This window comes from Oncorhynchus keta, unplaced genomic scaffold (assembly GCF_023373465.1).
Source record: "Oncorhynchus keta strain PuntledgeMale-10-30-2019 unplaced genomic scaffold, Oket_V2 Un_contig_3943_pilon_pilon, whole genome shotgun sequence".
Classification (NCBI taxonomy): Eukaryota; Metazoa; Chordata; class Actinopteri; order Salmoniformes; family Salmonidae; genus Oncorhynchus; species Oncorhynchus keta.
In genome coordinates, this window is record NW_026287518.1 from 297,501 (window position 1) to 317,586 (window position 20,086).

The 20,086-nt window shown below is 50.6% G+C and overlaps 1 protein-coding gene across 1 annotated transcript in view; it reads right to left on the reverse strand.

The window, feature by feature from the left end:
- LOC118380966 (neuron navigator 3-like) overlaps window positions 1-20,086 on the reverse strand; it is a 280,541-nt gene that overhangs the window by 192,299 nt on the left and 68,156 nt on the right. Inside the window, 1 exon segment of the mRNA XM_052508924.1 lies at window positions 1-72. This exon segment is cut by the window's left edge and continues 46 nt beyond it. Coding sequence (XP_052364884.1) covers window positions 1-72 — 72 coding nt within the window.

Here is a 20,086-nt window from a genome sequence, read left to right on the forward strand (position 1 = left end):
TATGGTCAGGTCCTTGATGAGTCGAGGGCAGCCAGACTTGGTCAGGTAGTGGTTGGCCCAGTCTGTATAAATCTACAACATAGAGGACAGTATGGGGTAAGGGTGGCATCTATAACTGTAGACAAAGAGAAAGGAGAGAGAGAGAGAGAGAGAGACCGATGGAGGCTGGCAGGATCTTCAGCTTTATCAGCAAGAGAGAGACAGAGACAGAGAGAGATATACAGAGAGCGAGAAAGGCAGAGAGAGAAGAGAGAGAAAGACCGAGAAAGAAAGAAAGAGAGAGAGAGAGAAATAGAGACAGATAGAGAGAGAAAGAGAGAAATAGAGAGAGAGAGGGATAGACAAAGAGGGAGAAAGAAATAGTGAGCGAAAGAGAGAGGGTGCAAAGAACGAAAGAGAGAGAGAGAGAAAGAGAGAGAGGGAGAGAGTGAAAGTTCAACAAGTTGATCTGACTAATTTAAAGATGGGAAGCTTAGTGCTTGGCATTTCCTATTTGAGGTATGAGTCAGGTTTGTTTTAGTACCGCGGTCACTGCTGACCTCGACCACACAGAATAACAAACACAGGCTTCCTTAGTCCTCCTATATCCCAGAATCAGACGGCCCAGTTCCATCTCAACATAAGTAGCACACAGCGCGCCAGTGAGTATTAGCCAAACAGTGGATTCCCAATACATCTCTCCAACACAAACACAAATATTTGATCAAAGACAGACGCTTACAACATGAGGATGACTCGCTGGGTTTATGAGCTCAGTCTGCAGGACTGGGAAGGAGATCAGATCAGCCTTTTAAAGAAGAGATCCGACCTGCTACTAACGCATCACCAGCGGGACGTTTATCTGCTGTTACTGAAGGTCTTTCAATAGAATCCATAAACCGATTAGGACCAGGACGCTGCCAGTATAGTGGTATCGTGGCTAGGAAACAAAACAGCAAACGGACTTAACTTCTTTAGGAAAACAGCCCTAATGAAACATCATTATGTTGTCATCCAGAATCACATGTATTTATTTATGTGCTATAGCACACAATATTTTACATACAGCAGGTTTCTAAAGGACCAAAGAGTGTGGTCTGCTTCATGTTTTCATTTTTGCCATGGAAAGAAATATTGTGATACTGGTATCATCACGGCCCTCAAACCAATAGGTTGATTTGTTAGCTATGTACTGTACTGGTGATTGAAACTAACAGCTGCAGAGATTTTGACCAGGTCTGTTAGGGGCATTACTTCTGCAGTTTATCCTTGCATTCCTACAACTCTCTTCAGGCAGTCCCCTATCTATCTCGCTGCACACTCATTTTGAGGGGATTATCTTTTCATACTATCTATCCGCCTGCAGGAGGAGGGAACCACAGGGAGGGCAGGATGAACAAAAGTGTCTGCAGCGTTTTCAGAGCAGCGAGGCCGTGCGTTACTCATGGAAATACTCAGAGACAGAAGGGCTCTTCTTCTTCTTCCCTGACAGACTTTATTTCCACTGGGTTCTCTAGGGGGTACTTTGAAAAAGGCGTACCTCAGGGGTCCGTTGTGGAGCCGCTCAAAGATGCCCACGACCATACCAGAGCCTCACTCTCTTCTTGTTATCCTCAGATTAATTCAAAAAAGCGAGGGCTGTTTTTTCTTCATATCGTACGTGTGTTTGTTTGAGGACTCCACCAGCATGAGGAATTTTCAATGTCAAAATCCGCTTAGAAATGCAAGGGCCTCTGTGGAGGGTTTTGTCTGTGACTTTCAGTCAACCGGTGGCCTACTAATAACGCCATTGACTGAAACTCAGTTAAAACCACTTCAATATCACCAAAGGGGCGGTTTTAAAAGGAACACTTGATAGAGAGGTTAAAAGATGTACGTATATGCAGATTATAGGCACTTCACATCTACCAGGCTATGGTTCCCATTTCCCAGCAACTCCCTCATAAAAACCAAGCTCCTTATTAGGAAATGATCCCTTTTCCCCCCTCTGCCTCACACATTGCTCCCAATTAACGGTGTTTCTCTCTCTTTCAGGGAACAGGGCACGTATCCTTCAAAGATGCCTTCTTTCAAAGGTTTTGTCTGTTGTGGTTTTGTTCGCCAGTTTCTCTCTGATGAGGGAGGCATTAAAGAGAACCAGTGAGAGGCGGGAAGCACCTTCATTAGACACACACACACACACACACACACACACACACACACACACACACACACACACACACACACACACACACACACACACACACACACACACACACACACACACACACACACACACACACACACACACACACACACACACACACACACACAGCACGTGCCGGAGTACAGTACACACACTCTTAAACCAGGTCCCACTAGGCCGCACCACCACTACTGCCTGAGGAGGGGGAACAACCACAGTGTGGAGAAGAGCCTCACATTCCGACACCTCTGGTCACGGAAGCCGCGGGAAATACTATGATGGCCGAGGGATATGGAGAACGGACTGGTTTCATCACATCTCTAATTGCTGCGACAGATAATACCAAGTATGCACCGGGGCGGCCAGGGGCCGGGGTTTGGAATGCCAGGGGGGTACAGGAAGTGACAGGAACTTCCTCAAAGTGAGGAGCCTCCAGAGGAGGAAGGTGCTCTTGATCCTCTGCACCTCTGCAGCACTTCCCTCCCTCTCTTCCCCCTTTCCCAAAAAATAAGAGTGAATGAGGAGAGTGCCGCATTGACACAATCACAGGGAGCGAGGGAGAGAGAGAGAGTTTCCTCTGCCAGGGATGTCTCTGGTACAAGGGGAGTGTTCAATCAGCTTTTTGACACGAGTGGAGAGACATGAGGGGAGGTGTGCCTCATCAAGACGGATTCAATTCAATTCACCACAAGCCATTGTTTTGGTGAGAGAGAAACTGACTGCAACCGCATCTGTCAACTGGAGGAAACATTTGGAGTTGTTTGTTAGGGTTTTTCTGTCCAGCCAAACTTGACTTCCCACCACCCAGCCAAACAAACAACATGCTCAACACTATAATTAAATGTTGCTTATTCTCTAATGATGATTGTATAAATTGGCATCACATTCAGAAATGCTGGAATAATTGACAATCTGAAAAGCTTGAATAACTCCATGGTGTTAAACTACATTCCACTAGTCCTACGCCACAAAATGGCACCCTATGCGGTATAGTGCACTACTTTTGACCAGACCATATGGGCCTGCTCAAAAGTAGTGCACTAAATAGGGAATATGGTGTCATTTTGGGACACATCCTATGAAGTAAATGGGTCTGACAGAAAAGAGAAAATGATGACAAAGCAGTCTCTAAATCAGATAATGTCACGGAGGGAAAAAGTAAGGCCACTGGTTCAAGGTGACTCTATACCCCCAGTGCATTCATTACAGCAACGTTAGACGACCCAGCCCGTGTGTGATTGGAACCTACACACAAACCACAACAACAGATTGACACAGAACCTGCCTAGCCAACTTCTTTATTTCATTTGAAACTCAACGAGGCAGCCAGCCTGAACCTACCCGTGTCTGTGACACTGACGGTGAACATTAACAGCTTCTCATTCACTCTCCTCTTCCCTTCATCTTCACTGTTGTTTCTAGTCATTCGGTCTCTTTAAGCCCCTTAAATAGAGACTCACTGTTCAACATTTCGTGCGTCACTGTCTCAGTTTCCCTGACTCATTCTTTTATTTTCTTGCTAACAGCTCTGACTTGCAATTCTATTCAGGCAGCAAACGGTGTCGGACAACGTCAGAACACTGACTGGCAACGGCATGTCTAACAGAAGCCCTAACCTCAGCCGTGCCACTCTCAACGTTCATAGAGAATAATGACATCAGGACAGGGCACACACACGCACGCACGCACACACACACACACACACACACCTCTCGCGCACAAGCTCACACCCCCTTCTCCCTCCATCCAAGCTCCTCGGAGCAGTTACAACAACTATCTATTCTCCAGTGACGTTAGCTACAGAGCTACTGTGAGGTTAGCTACAGAGCTGTCAATGTACCTGTTATGAAGCCATCTCCCTCAGCGTCAGGCTCCTGTACAGATAAACAATCAGCATTCACGCCAGTGTGAGAGTGCCTTGCGGCGAGCAGACTGCTTTACAGTCGGAGCACAATGCAGTGTCTATGGCTGCGCAGGTACTGCCGGCAACCTGCAGTGGCCCCTTAATACCTCCGGGGGGAGCCAGCCAGCTACCGAGGCGAGACAGAGCCTCAGGGCTTGAGTGACTGAAGCAGACCTGTCTGTGACTTTATACAGACCAAGGGTATTTCACTGTGCTGTGGAAGTCGAAGCAGTGGTCTTTTATCACTGATATGTGTAGCAGAGAAGGATGGGATGTAACACACACACACACACACACACACACACACACACACACACACACACACACACACACACACACACACACACACACACACACACACACACACACACACACACATATACACAAACACCCAGTAGTTCATATGACGACGAGGCCAAACATGACACTGAGGTGTAGTTTTGGCTGCTCCCACAGGTTAGCTAAGGAGGTAAAGCTGTCAGTGTGTGTTACCCATGTGTGTGTTGGCTTCTGGCTGTACCCCTGTCCTTTTACTATAACTAAACACCTCCCCTCCCTCCCTCCCTCCCTCCCTCCCAGCCGTCTATCCCTCCCCCCTCATCTCTCCCCCCTCCCTCCCTCCCTCCCTCCCTCCCTCCCTCCCTCCCTCCCTCCCTCCCTCCCTCCCTCCCTCCCTCCCTCCCTCCTCCCTCCCTCCCTCCCTCCCTCCCTCCCAGCCGTCTATCTCCCCCCACCTCCCTCTCCTTTCCATCTCTCTCTCTCTCTCTTCTCTCTCTCTCTCTCTCTCTCTCTCTCTCTCTCTCTCTCTCTCTCTCTCTCTCTCTCTCTCTCCCTCCCCCTCTCCCTCCCTCCCCCTACAGGCAGGTCACAGTCATCTAGACACAGACAGAGACAGAGAATTGTCAGGCTAACAGAGAACATGACAAATGTCCCCCTCTCTCGGGGTCTGAGGGTTCTGCTGACATGATCACTGGTGACATGGTGTGAAGGTCGCAGCAACCTCCCAGCCTGAGTCACAAATGGCACCCTATTCCCTATATAGTGCAATATTTTCTATCAGAGGCCTATTGAACCTTATCAAAAGTATTGCACTATAGGGATCCATTTGGGTCTCAGATCTTGCCTCCTTGAACAGAGTGGTACTCAGTGACAAAGCGAAACACAACCGTCTTGATTTGGTTTACTGTTCCCTCTTAAAACAGTTAGTGGCTAATAGCTGGTAGATAGATGTACAGTATATCTCATCAATACAGTCAAGGGAGTGTATAGTTATTGCAATGGGACTGGGATCAATATCCACATTAGAGTCCACCTATTGGATCTACACTGTATTAGAACTGGACTGGATAGTAACCGACTGCTATTAGTGAATCGAGCACCAAGGAGTGACTGACAATGCAGTCTATGGGCAGTCTATGGTAGTCTATGGGCAGTCTATGGGTAGTTTATGGGAAGTTTATGGGCAGTCTATGGGTGGTCTATGGGCAGTTTATGGGCAGTTTATGGGTAGTCTATGGGCAGTCTATGGGTAATCTATGGGCAGTCTATGGGTAGTCTATGGGTAGTCTATGGGCAGTCTATGGGCAGTCTATGGGTAGTCTATGGGCAGTCTATGGGCAGTCTATTGGTAGTCCATGGGCAGTCTATGGGTAGTCCATGGGCAGTCTATGGGTAGTCTATGGGCAGTCTATGGGTGGTCTATGGGTAGTCTATGGGCAGTCTATGGGTAGTCCATGGGCAGTCTATGGGTAGTTTATGGGCAGTCTATGGGTAGTCTATGGGCAGTCTATGGGTAGTCTATGGGTAGTCCATGGGCAGTCTATGGGTAGTCTATGGGCAGTCTATGGGCAGTCTATGGGCAGTCTATGCACAGTCTATGGGTAGTCTATGGACAGTATATGGGTAGTCTATGAGCAGTCTATGGGTAGTCTATGAGCAGTCTATTGGTAGTCTATGGATAGTCTATGGTAGTCTATGGGCAGTCTATGGGCAGTCTATGCACAGTCTACGGGTAGTCTATGGGTAGTCTATGGGTAGTCTATGGTCAGTCTATGGGAAGTCTATGGGCAGTCTATGGGTAGTCTATGGGCAGTCTATGGGTAGTCTATGGACAGTATATGGGTAGTCTATGAGCAGTCTATGGGTAGTCTATGAGCAGTCTATTGGTAGTCTATGGATAGTCTATGGTAGTCTATGGGCAGTCTATGGGTGGTCTATGGGCAGTTTATGGGTAGTCTATGGGCAGTCTATGGGTAGTCTATGGGCAGTCTATGGGTAGTCTATGGGTAGTCTATGGGTAGTCTATGGGTAGTCTATGGGCAGTCTCTGGGCAGTCTATGGGCAGTCTATGGGCAGTCTATGGGCAGTCTATGGGTAGTCTGTGGGCCCTGGTCAATAGGCTGCCATTAGAGACTCAGCATTACTCTCTGAGCCGATTCAGTCAAGGGGCTCTGACCACCCAGTTCTAATACATGGTAATTGTATTTGAGGGTTGATTGTATATAGGCATCTCTCTGCAATGTTACCATGAACCCTGGGGACCTGAGCCTCAGGAGTAGTACATGGAGATTGGATGAAGAGAGGTACCGTTTACACTCCCATCAAACATCCAAGCCTGGCAAAGAGACAATTCCTGCATAATTAAGCTCTACATAAAAACTGCATAAACTTGAGAGTGATGAGACAATAAAGTCAATGCTCTGTGATGAACCGTCATCAGAGAGCGTCTGTCAAGAACGGCGGAGTCAGGATTGGGAGCATTCAAGTGATCGACAGAAGAAAACAACGCCCTGTCAGAAATGCCCCAAGACAGTGAATCCAAGTTGGACGGGGCCAGGAGAGACATCCTTCCCAATGGAAGGCCTTTCCACTGTTAACCTGTATAGACAACTGTTAACCTGTATAGACTACTGTTAACCTGTATGTATAGACTACTATTAACCTATATAGACTACTGTTAACCTGTATAGACTACTGTTAACCTGTATAGACTACTGTTAACCTGTATAGACTACTGTTAACCTGTATAGACTACCGTTAACCTGTTAGACTACTGTTAATAGACTACTGTTAACCTGTATAGACTACTGTTAACCTGTATAGACTACTGTTAACCTGTATAGACTACTGTTAACCTGTATAGACAACTGTTAACCTAGACCTGTTAGACTACCTGTATAGACTACTGTTAACCTGTATAGACTACTGTTAACCTGTATAGACTACTGTTAACCTGTATAGACTACTGTTAACCTGTATAGACTACTGTTAACCTGTATAGACTACCTGTTAACCTGTATAGACTACTGTTAACCTGTATAGACTACTGTTAACCTGTATATAGACTACTGTTAACCTGTATAGACTACTGTTAACCTGTATAGACTACCGTTAACCTGTATAGACTACTGTTAACCTGTATAGACTAGTTAACCTGTATAGACAACTGTTAACCTGTATAGACTACTGTTAACCTGTATAGAATACTGTTAACCTGTATAGACTACTGTTAACCTGTATAGACCTGTTAACCTGTATAGACTACTGTTAACCTGTATAGACTACTGTTAACCTGTATAGACTACTGTTAACCTGTATAGACTACTGTTAACCTTCAGAGGAGAGTGGGCCTCCTATTCCACACAATCTGACTATGTAAGTGTCCCAAATGACACCCTATTCCCTATATAGTGCACTACTTTTGACCAAGGCCCATAGGGCAGCATCTCTCCACAGCAATATATATTTTGGGGCGCATACATTGAATAGGTCCATAGTGAAGTGAACACCTTCTTAACCACACCAACTGTCAATCATTGCTGAGACTGTGTGCTCCAAAAAACTTGGTCAGGCCCCGACTTGGTCGGTTTGAAAATGAATCTGTCCAATCATATCGAGGGGCGGCGGAGTTTGGTTTGTGTTTGATTCTGGCAAATCACAGACGCACATTCCTGGTGGATCTAGGGGATTTTCACTTAGACCTGATGAAGCCGTCTCGCTCTGAAGGTATGTCAGTTGGAATTCCCAGAATGTCATGAACTGTGCTTAACTTATCTGAATCTCTCGCTCCCTCTCCTTCTCCCTCTCAACCTCTACCCCTCTCCCCCCTCCCTCCCTCTCCCTCCCGCCCTCTCCCTCTCTCTCTCCCTCTCTCTTTCTCTCCCTCGCTCTCTCTCTCTCTCTCTCTCTCTCTCCCTCCTTCTTTCTCTCTCCCCCTCCCTCTTTCTCCCTCCCTCCCTCTCTCTCTTTCTCCCTCTTTCTCCCCCTCCCTCCCTCTTTCTCCCTCCCTCTCTTTCTCCATCTTTCTCTCTCTCTCCCTCCCTCCCTCTCTCGCTTTCTCCCTCTTCCCCCCTCCCTCTTTCTCCCTCCCTCTCTTTCTCCATCTTTTCTCTCTCTCTACAAGTAAGGTCTGATCTACAAAGCTACTGTAGTGTATTTACCCTTTCCTTGAAGATTTATCTTTGAAACATTCAAGCTTTTATTTAGATCTAATTTGTACAATCATGACTTCGTCAGTCTCAAAATATTTGAATGTGCGGTCAAAAAGACACACGCAAGCTTTGATTAATATTCCCAAAGTACATATCTGGCACGACAGTCCCTCATTTCGTGAAAGCCCTGAGTGGGAGAGAATAAAATAATTGCATGGCGGGATGCAGTTTGGATGGATTCTGTTGTTGGATGCGCTCACGCACGTCAATCAAGGATTCTCTCAGTACTGCAAGCTGACGCATGGATGGACATGGGCCATTAAGGGGGGACCGAGGGGAGACAAATGGTGGATCACTGCGACCCAAAAAGCATATTTTCCTTATCTAGTGCACCAGGGTCCATAAGGCTCTGGTCTAAAGTAGTGCACTAGATAGGACATAGGATGCCATTTGGGATGCATCCTGAGAATGACAGCCTCAGATCAGCCAGCAATTAAGCAGCTCGGTCGTGGAGCGATGACAACTCCTGCTGGCGCATCACTTCTCAGCTAGAGTCAGTCAGTCTCTCACTAACGCAACCCCTCCTCATCACACCACCAGTCAGCCAGTCAGTCAGTCAGTCTCTCACTAACGCAACCCCTCCTCATCACACCACCAGTCAGCCAGTCAGTCAGTCAGTCTCTCACTAACGCAACCCCTCCTCATCACACCACCAGTCAGCCAGTCAGTCAGTCAGTCTCTCACTAACGCAACCCCTCCTCATCACACCACCAGTCAGCCAGTCAGTCAGTCAGTCTCTTACTAATGCAACCCCTCCTCATCACACCACCAGTCAGCCAGTCAGTCAGCCAGTCAGTCAGTCAGTCAGTCTCTCACTAACGCAACCCCTCCTCATCACACCACCAGTCAGCCAGTCAGTCAGTCAGTCAGTCTCTCAGTCTCTTAACGCAACCCCTCCTCATCACACCACCAGTCAGCCAGTCAGTCAGCCAGTCAGTCAGTCAGTCTCTCACTAACGCAACCCCTCCTCATCACACCACCAGTCAGCCAGTCAGTCAGCCAGTCTCTCACTCAGTCAGTCTCTCACTCAACACCACCTCCTCATCACACCACCAGTCAGTCAGTCAGTCAGTCAGCCAGTCAGCCAGTCAGCCAGTCAGTCAGTCAGTCAGTCTCTCACTAACGCAACCCCTCCTCATCAGCCAGTCAGCCAGTCAGTCAGTCAGTCTCTTACTAACGCTACCCCTCCTCATCACACCACCAGTCAGCCAGTCAGTCAGTCAGTCTCTCACTAACGCAACCCCTCCTCATCACACCACCAGTCAGCCAGTCAGTCAGTCAGTCTCTTACTAACGCAACCCCTCCTCATCACACCACCAGTCAGCCAGTCAGTCAGTCTCTTACTAACGCTACCCCTCCTCATCACACCACCAGTCAGCCAGTCAGTCAGTCAGTCTCTTACTAACGCTACCCCTCCTCATCACACCACCAGTCAGCCAGTCAGTCAGTCAGTCTCTCACTAACGCAACCCCTCCTCATCACACCACCAGTCAGCCAGTCAGTCAGTCAGTCAGTCTCTCACTAACGCTACCCCTCCTCATCACACCACCAGTCAGCCAGTCAGTCAGTCAGTCTCTCACTAACGCAACCCCTCCTCATCACACCACCAGTCAGCCAGTCAGTCAGTCAGTCTCTCACTAACGCTACCCCTCCTCATCACACCACCAGTCAGCCAGTCAGCCAGTCAGTCAGTCTCTCACTAACGCAACCCCTCCTCATCACACCACCAGTCAGCCAGTCAGTCAGTCAGTCAGTCAGTCTCTCTCACTAACGCTACCCCTCCTCATCACACCACCAGTCAGCCAGTCAGTCAGTCAGTCTCTCACTAACGCAACCCCTCCTCATCACACCACCAGTCAGCCAGTCAGTCAGTCAGTCTCTCACTAACGCAACCCCTCCTCATCACACCACCAGTCAGGCAGCCAGTCATTCAGTCTCTTACTAACGCTACCCCTCCTCATCACACCACCAGTCAGCCAGTCAGTCAGTCAGTCTCTCACTAACGCAACCCCTCCTCATCACACCACCAGTCAGCCAGCCAGTCATTCAGTCTCTCACTAACGCTACCCCTCCTCATCACACCACCAGTCAGCCAGTCAGTCAGTCAGGCAACCAGCCAGTCAGTCTCTCACTAACGCCACCCCTCCTCATCACACCACCAGTCAGCCAGTCAGTCAGTCAGCAAGTCAGTCAGTCAGTCTCTCACTAACGCTACCCCTCCTTATCACACCACCAGTCAGCCAGTCAGCCAACCAGTCAGTCAGTCTCTCACTAACGCAACCCCTCCTCATCACACCACCAGTCAGCCAGTCAGTCAGTCAGTCAGCCAGCAAGTCAGTCAGTCAGTCAGTCTCTCACTAACGCTACCCCTCCTCATCACACCACCCAGTCAGCCAGTCAGTCAGTCAGCAACCAGTCAGTCAGTCTCTCACTAACGCAACCCCTCCTCATCACACCACAGTCAGCCAGTCAGCCAGTCAGTCAGTCAGTCAGTCTCTCAGTCAGCAACCCCCTCAGTCCACCAGTCAGTCAGTCTCAGTCTCTCACTAACGCAACCCCTCCTCATCACACCACCAGTCAGCCAGTCAGCCAGTCACCAGTCAGTCAGTCTCTCACTAACGCTACCCCTCCTCATCACACCACCAGTCAGCCAGTCAGTCAGTCAGTCTCAACCAGTCCCTCAGTCACAGCCACCAGTCAGCCAGTCAGCCAGTCAGTCAGTCTCTCACTAACGCTACCCCCCTCCTCATCACACCAGTCAGCCAGTCAGTCAGTCAGCAACCAGTCAGTCAGTCTCTCACTAACGCTACCTCCTCATCACACCACCAGTCAGCCAGTCAGCCAACCAGTCAGTCAGTCTCTCACTAACGCCACCCCTCCTCATCACACCACCAGTCAGCCAGTCAGCCTGCAACCAGTCAGTCTCTCACTAAAGCTACCCCTCTCATCACACCACCAGTCAGCCAGTCAGTCAGTCAGTCAGTCAGTCAGTCTCTCACTAACGCTACCCCTCCTCATCACACCACCAGTCAGCCAGTCAGTACCAGCCAGTCAGTCTCACTAACGCTACCCCTCCTCATCACACCACCAGTCAGCCAGTCAGTCAGTCAGTCAGTCTCTCACTAACGCTACCCCTCCTCATCACACCACCAGTCAGCCAGTCAGTCAGTCAGCCAGCAGTCAGTCAGTCAGTCTCTCACTAACGCAACCCTCCTCATCACACCACCAGTCAGCCAGTCAGTCAGTCAGTCAGTCAGTCTCTCACTAACGCAACCCCTCCTCATCACACCACCAGTCAGCCAGTCAGTCAGTCAGTCTCTTACCAACGCACCCCTCCTCATCCACCACCAGTCAGCCAGTCAGTCAGTCAGCCAGCCAGTCATTCAGTCTCTCACTAACGCTACCCCTCCTCATCACACCACCAGTCAGCCAGTCAGTCAGTCAGGCAACCAGCCAGTCAGTCTCTCACTAACGCTACCCCTCCTCATCACACCACCAGTCAGCCAGTCAGTCAGTCAGCCAACCAGTCAGTCAGTCTCTCACTAACGCCACCCCTCCTCATCACACCACCCAGCCAGTCAGTCAGTCAGCAACCAGCCAGTCAGTCTCTCACTAACCTACCCTCCTTATCACACCACCAGTCAGTCAGTCAGTCAGTCAGTCAGCAAGTCAGTCAGTCAGTCTCTCACTAACGCTACCCCTCCTTATCACACCACCAGTCAGTCAGCCAGTCAGTCAGTCAGCCAACCAGTCAGTCAGTCTCTCACTAACACAACCCCTCCTCATCACACCACCAGTCAGCCAGTCAGTCAGTCAGGCAACCAGTCAGTCAGTCTCTCACTAATGCTACCCCTCCTCATCACACCTGCTTCCAGTCAGCCAGTCAGTCAGCCAGCAAGTCAGTCAGTCAGTCTCTCACTAACGCTACCCCTCCTCATCACACCACCAGTCAGCCAGTCAGTCAGTCCGAATCAATCAGTCTCTCACTAACGCAAGCACCTCATCACACCACCAGTCAGCCAGTCAGCACATTCAGCCAGTCAGTCAGCCAGTCAGTCAGCCAACCAACCAGTCAGTCAGTCCCAGTCAGTCAGCAGTCTCTCATTAACGCTACCCCTCCTCATCACACCACCAGTCAGCCAGTCAGTCAGTCAGCCAACCAGTCAGTCAGTCAGTCAGTCTCTCATTAACGCTACCCTCCTCATCACACCACCAGTCAGCCAGCAGTCAGTCAGCCAGACTCAAGCAGTCAGTCAGTCAGTGGGCCAGTCAGCTCAGCGAGTCACTCAGTCTCTGACAAACGCTACCCCTCCTCAGAGACCACCAGTCAGACACATCAGCTACAACCAGTCAGCCAGTCAGTCAGTCAGCCTGCCAGTCATTCAGTCTCTCACAGCTACAGCAGCTCCCTCATCACACCACCAGTCAGCCAGTCAGTCAGACTCAGGCAACACATGGGCCAGTCAGCTCCACTGAAGACTCCTCACTCCTCATGGGCCACCAGTCAGCCCCTCAGTCAGTCACTGACAGTCAGGCAGTCAGCCAACCAGTCAGTCAAGCACTGACACATGGGCTCAGCAGCTCTGAGAGACTCAAGCACTGACCCCTCCTCATCAGCACCACCAGTCAGCCAGTCAGCTCAGCCACTGACCTGCTCAGCAGCTCCCTAGCCAGTCAGCCACTCTCACTAACACTACCCCTCCTCCTCAAACCCAAGCACTGACACATCAGCCAGCAAGCCAGTCTCCCTGAGAGACTCAAGCACTGACAAATGGGCTACAGCAGCCCCAGTCAGCACTCAGAGAGAGAGACACAGGGAGAGAGAGAGAGAGAGAGACTCAAGAGAGAGAGAGAGCAGACAGAAAAACTCGCTGGGAGAGAGTGAGAGAGACAGACAGAGACAGATTTCCATTGAGCTCGTCACTCACTACCCTGCTTCCAATGGGCTACAGCAGCTAATGAAACTCAAGCACTGACACATGGGCTACAGCAGCTCCCTGAGAGACTCAAGCACTGACACATGGGCTACAGCAGCTCCCTGAGAGACTCAAGCACTGACACATGGGCAACAGCAGCTCCCTGAGAGACTCAAGCACTGACACATGGGCTACAGCAGCTCCCTGAGAGACTCAAGCACTGACACATGGGCTACAGCAGCTCCCTGAGAGACTCAAGCACTGACACATGGGCTACAGCAGCTCCCTGAGAGACTCAAGCACTGACACATGGGCTACAGCAGCTCCCTGAGAGACTCAAGCACTGACACATGGGTTACAGCAGCTCCCTGAGAGACTCAAGCACTGACACATGGGCTACAGCAGCTACCTGAGACTCAAGCACTGACACATGGGCTACAGCAGCTACCTGAGAGACTCAAGCATTGACACATGGGCAACAGCAGCTACCTGAGAGACTCAAGCACTGACACATGGGCTACCAGACCTGAGACTCAAGCACTGACACATGGGCTACAGCAGCTCCCTGAGAGACTCAAGCACTGACACATGGGCTACAGCAGCTCCCTGAGTGACTCAAGCACTGACATGGGCTACAGCAGCTCCCTGAGAGACTCAAGCACTGACACATGGGCTACAGCAGCTCCCTGAGAGACTCAAGCACTGACACATGGGCTACAGCAGCTACCTGAGAGACTCAAGCACTGACACATGGGCTACAGCAGCTCCCTGAGAGACTCAAGCACTGACACATGGGCTACAGCAGCTCCCTGAGAGACTCAAGCACGGACAAATGTGCTACAGCAGCTCCCTGAGAGACTCAAGCACTGACACATGGGCTACAGCAGCTCCCTGAGAGACTCAAGCACTGACACATGGGCTACAGCAGCTCCCTGAGAGACTCAAGCACTGACACATGGGCTACAGCAGCTCCCTGAGAGACTCAAGCACTGACACATGGGCTACAGCAGCTACCTGAGACTCAAGCACTGACACATGGGCTACAGCAGCTCCCTGAGAGACTCAAGCATTGACACATGGGCTACAGCAGCTACCTGAGAGACTCAAGCACTGACACATGGGCTACAGCAGCTACCTGAGACTCAAGCACTGACACATGGGCTACAGCAGCTCCCTGAGAGACTCAAGCACTGACACATGGGCTACAGCAGCTACCTGAGACTCAAGCACTGACACATGGGCTACAGCAGCTCCCTGAGAGACTCAAGCACTGACACATGGGCTACAGCAGCTCCCTGAGTGACTCAAGCACTGACACATGGGCTACAGCAGCTCCCTGAGAGACTCAAGCACTGACACATGGGCTACAGCAGCTCCCTGAGAGACTCAAGCACTGACACATGGGCTACAGCAGCTCCCTGAGAGACTCAAGCACTGACACATGGGCTACAGCAGCTCCCTGAGAGACTCAAGCACTGACACATGGGCTACAGCAGCTCCCTGAGAGACTCAAGCACTGACACATGGGCTACAGCAGCTCCCTGAGAGACTCAAGCACTGACACATAGGCTACAGCAGCTCCCTGAGAGACTCAAGCTCTGACACATGGGCTACAGCAGCTACCTGAGAGACTCAAGCTCTGACACATGGGCTACAGCAGCTCCCTGAGAGACTCAAGCACTGACACATGGGCTACAGCAGCTCCCTGAGAGACTCAAGCACTGACACATGGACTACAACAGCTCCCTGAGAGACTCAAGCACTGACACATGGGCTACAGCAGCTCCCTGAGAGACTCAAGCACTCACACATGGGCTACAGTAGCTCCCTGAGAGACTCAAGCACTGACACATGGGCTACAGTAGCTACCTGAGAGACTCAAGCACTGACACATGGGCTACAGCAGCTCCCTGAGAGACTCAAGCACTGACACATGGGCTACAGCAGCTCCCTGAGAGACTCAAGCACTGACACATGGGCTACAGCAGCTCCCTGAGAGACTCAAGCACTGACACATGGGCTATAGCAGCTCCCTGAGAGACTCAAGCACTGACACATGGGCTACAGCAGCTCCCTGAGAGACTCAAGCACTGACACATGGGCTACAGCAGCTCCCTGAGAGACTCAAGCACTGACAAATGGGCTACAGCAGCTCCCTGAGAGACTCAAGCACTGACACATGGGCTACAGCAGCTCCCTGAGAGACTCAAGCACTCACACATGGGCTACAGTAGCTCCCTGAGAGACTCAAGCACTGACACATGGGCTACAGCAGCTCCCTGAGAGACTCAAGCACTGACACATGGGCTACAGCAGCTACCTGAGAGACTCAAGCACTGACACATGGGCTACAGCAGCTCCCTGAGAGACTCAAGCACTGACACATGGGCTACAGCAGCTCCCTGAGAGACTCAAGCACTGACACATGGGCAACAGCAGCTCCCTGAGAGACTCAAGCACTGACACATGGGCTACAGCAGCTACCTGAGAGACTCAAGCACTGACACATGGGCTACAGCAGCTCCCTGAGAGACTCAAGCACTGACACATGGGCTACAGCAGCTCCCTGAGAGACTCAAGCACTGACACATGGGCTACAGCAGCTCCCTGAGAGACTCAAGCACTGACACATGGGTTACAGCAGCTCCCTGAGAGACTCAAGCACTGACACATGGGCTACAGCAGCTCCCTGAGAGACTCAAGCACTGACACATGGGCTACAGCAGCTCCCTGAGAGACTCAAGCACTGACACATGGGCTACAGCAGCTACCTGAGAGACTCAAGCACTGACACATGGGCTACAGCAGCTCCCTGAGAGACTCAAGCACTGACACATGGGCTACAGCAGCTCCCTGAGAGACTCAAGCACTGACAAATGTGCTACAGCAGCTCCCTGAGAGACTCAAGCACTGACAAATGGGCTACAGCAGCTCCCTGAGAGACTCAAGCACTGACACATGGGCTACAGCAGCTCCCTGAGAGACTCAAGCACTGACACATGGGCTACAGCAGCTCCCTGAGAGACTCAAGCACTGACACATGGGCTACAGCAGCTACCTGAGACTCAAGCACTGACACATGGGCTACAGCAGCTACCTGAGAGACTCAAGCATTGACACATGGGCTACAGCAGCTACCTGAGAGACTCAAGCACTGACACATGGGCTACAGCAGCTACCTGAGACTCAAGCACTGACACATGGGCTACAGCAGCTCCCTGAGAGACTCAAGCACTGACACATGGGCTACAGCAGCTACCTGAGACTCAAGCACTGACACATGGGCTACAGCAGCTCCCTGAGAGACTCAAGCACTGACACATGGGCTACAGCAGCTACCTGAGACTCAAGCACTGACACATGGGCTACAGCAGCTCCCTGAGAGACTCAAGCACTGACACATGGGCTACAGCAGCTACCTGAGACTCAAGCACTGACACATGGGCTACAGCAGCTCCCTGAGAGACTCAAGCACTGACACATGGGCTACAGCAGCTACCTGAGACTCAAGCACTGACACATGGGCTACAGCAGCTCCCTGAGAGACTCAAGCACTGACACATGGGCTTCAGCAGCTACCTGAGAGACTCAAGCACTGACACATGGGCTACAGCAGCTACCTGAGACTCAAGCACTGACACATGGGCTACAGCAGCTACCTGAGACTCAAGCACTGACACATGGGCTACAGCAGCTACTTGAGAGACTCAAGCACTGACACATGGACTACAACAGTTGTGTGTTCGGAAGTTTATGAGTTGTTCTTATAGTGTGTGTGTGTGCGTTGGCGTGTGTGTGTGTGTGTGCGTTGGCGTGTGTGTGTGTGCGTTGGCGTGTGTGTGTGTGTGTGTGTGTGTATGTGTGTGTGTGCGTGCGTGTGTGTGTGTCTTTGTGTGTGTGTGTGTGTGTCACCACATCATGGTTACGCAGTGTGCAGGTCTGAGGCAGTGTCTGGCTTGCAGGCCACAGGCTGTGATTTCACTTTGGCAAAGGACACAACCCCTCCTTGACAGAGAGAGAGAGTGAGGTGGCTAGGGGCCTTGACAAGCTAGGGCTACGTCCCAAATGGCTTTTCCCTTCATAGTGCACTACATTTGACCAGGGCCTATGGTGGTCTGGTCGAGAGTAGAGCACTATAGAGGAAACAGGGTGCCATTTGAGACACTCCCTTGGTGAACATATTTTGGCCGCCCCGCCTCTCGCCTCTCTTAAATGACAGGTTCAGCTGGCTGTGACATCTCGTTAGGTTACCGAGATCTTGGTTACGATTCGCCACCGTCTCGCTGTGAGTCGCAATGTGTTTTCGTTTTTGTCAAATCGCTCGTCAAAAAACAAACGCAATACTTATCAACTGGCCGCCAGGTTGGCTCTGTCAGACAGAGATAACACAGGGGTCGATAACAGTGAGCCGAGAAGGCTGCTCATTCAAAATGGAGGGGAGACTATTGAAGCTGAATTCCAAGAAGAAATGTCCTCAGAGGAGGCCATCGGAAACCTTGGTGTAATGAGCTGCTCAGCTGTCAGCTGTAGAATAACAAATGATATACAGCACACTGTCATGTATCCTATCCTCATCCTATCAAAGTGACGTTCCTAATTATTGGCCTTCATATTGTGGTACACAAAGTTTTCCTGCTTCAAAGCCACTCGTCTACTGCGGGTTCTCCTCTTTACAAGCCTTCCGACGCTTCAGACTGACACTCTGCTATTTCAGGATTCCTCAGAGCTCTGTAATCAGCGGTCCATGTGCCGAGAGACCGGACCAGCATCCCAAATGGCCCCGTATTCCCTATATAGGGCCAAAAGGCCTTTGGTCAAAAGTAGTGCCCTATACATAAGGAATAGGATGCCATTGAGTGGCATTTGGGATGCAGCCTTGGAAGCCCCCCCCCCCCCCCGCAAATCAATTAGGAAGGGCGAGAGAAACATAAACAAGCAAACGTGTAATTAGTGGTCCCTGATTCACACAGAGGCCTGCTGCTGCCAGACCCTGACACACAGCCAGAGATAGATCCCTGATTCACACAGAGGCCTGCTGCTGCCAGACCCTGACACACAGCCAGAGATAGATCCCTGATTCACACAGAGGCCTGCTGCTGCCAGACCCTGACACACAGCCAGAGATAGATCCCTGATTCACACAGAGGCCTGCTGCTGCCAGACCCTGACACACAGCCAGAGATAGATCCCTGATTCACACAGAGGCCTGCTGCTGCCAGACCCTGACACACAGCCAGAGATAGATCCCTGATTCACACAGAGGCCTGCTGCTGCCAGACCCTGACACACAGCCAGAGATAGATCCCTGATTCACACAGAGGCCTGCTGCTGCCAGACCTGACACACAGCCAGAGATAGATCCCTGATTCACACAGAGGCCTGCTGCTGCCAGACCCTGACACACAGCCAGAGATAGATCCCTGATTCACACAGAGGCCTGCTGCTGCCAGACCCTGACACACAGCCAGAGATAGATCCCTGATTCACACAGAGGCCTGCTGCTGCCAGACCCTGACACACAGCCAGAGATAGATCCCTGATTCACACAGAGGCCTGCTGCTGCCAGAGATCGGTCCCTGATTCACACAGAGGCCTGCTGCTGCCAGACCCTGACACACTGACAGAGATAGGTCCCTGATTCACACAGAGGCCAGCTGCTGCCAGACCCTGACACACAGCCAGAGATAGATCCCTGATTCACACAGAGGCCTGCTGCTGCCAGACCCTGACACACAGCCAGAGATAGATCCCTGATTCACACAGAGGCCTGCTGCTGCCAGACCCTGACACACTGACAGAGATATGTCCCTGATTCACACAGAGGCCTGCTGCTGCCAGACCCTGACACACTGACAGAGATAGATCCCTGATTCACACAGAGGCCTGCTGCTGCCAGAGAAAGACAAGTGGACATGCACAGGCCCGTAAATACATAGATGTGCACACAGGCAGAAGTGTGCACAAAAGTCCCAAACCATCCTAAATAAAACGTCTAGTATAACAACTGAGTCATGCAGGAGTCATAAAATCATTCAACAAGACCTAGGCCACAACCACTGACCTGCAAAGTACTGTTGGAGCCATTAGAGAACATGACATATGAGCTGTATGGGTGTGATTCACAGTGTTTTTGTGTCAGGAAGTGATTAGTCACACTTCCTGGTATTGTTAGAATGGTTAGAAATGATCAAATCAAAGGGGTGAGTCAAATCCTGGGGTTGACTCGCTCACAGTACACTTTGACCTGTACCGTGACCTGGCACCTCAGCAATGTGCCCACCCACCACATTCCCTCCATCTCTCCATTTCTGTCATTCTATTCCTCCCTTTGTCCCCCTCTCCCTTTCTCTTTTCAGTTCAACTAAACCCTGAAATGAATGTGACACTCGTCTCCCTTTCTCTTTTCAGTTCAACTAAACCCTGAAATGAATGTGACACTCGTCTCCCTTTCTCTTTTCAGTTCAACTAAACCCTGAAATGAATGTGACACTCGTCTCCCTTTCTCTTTTCAGTTCAACTAAACCCTGAAATGAATGTGACACTCGTCTCCCTTTCTCTTTTCAGTTCAACTAAACCCTGAAATGAATGTGACACTCGTCTCCTTTCTCTTTCA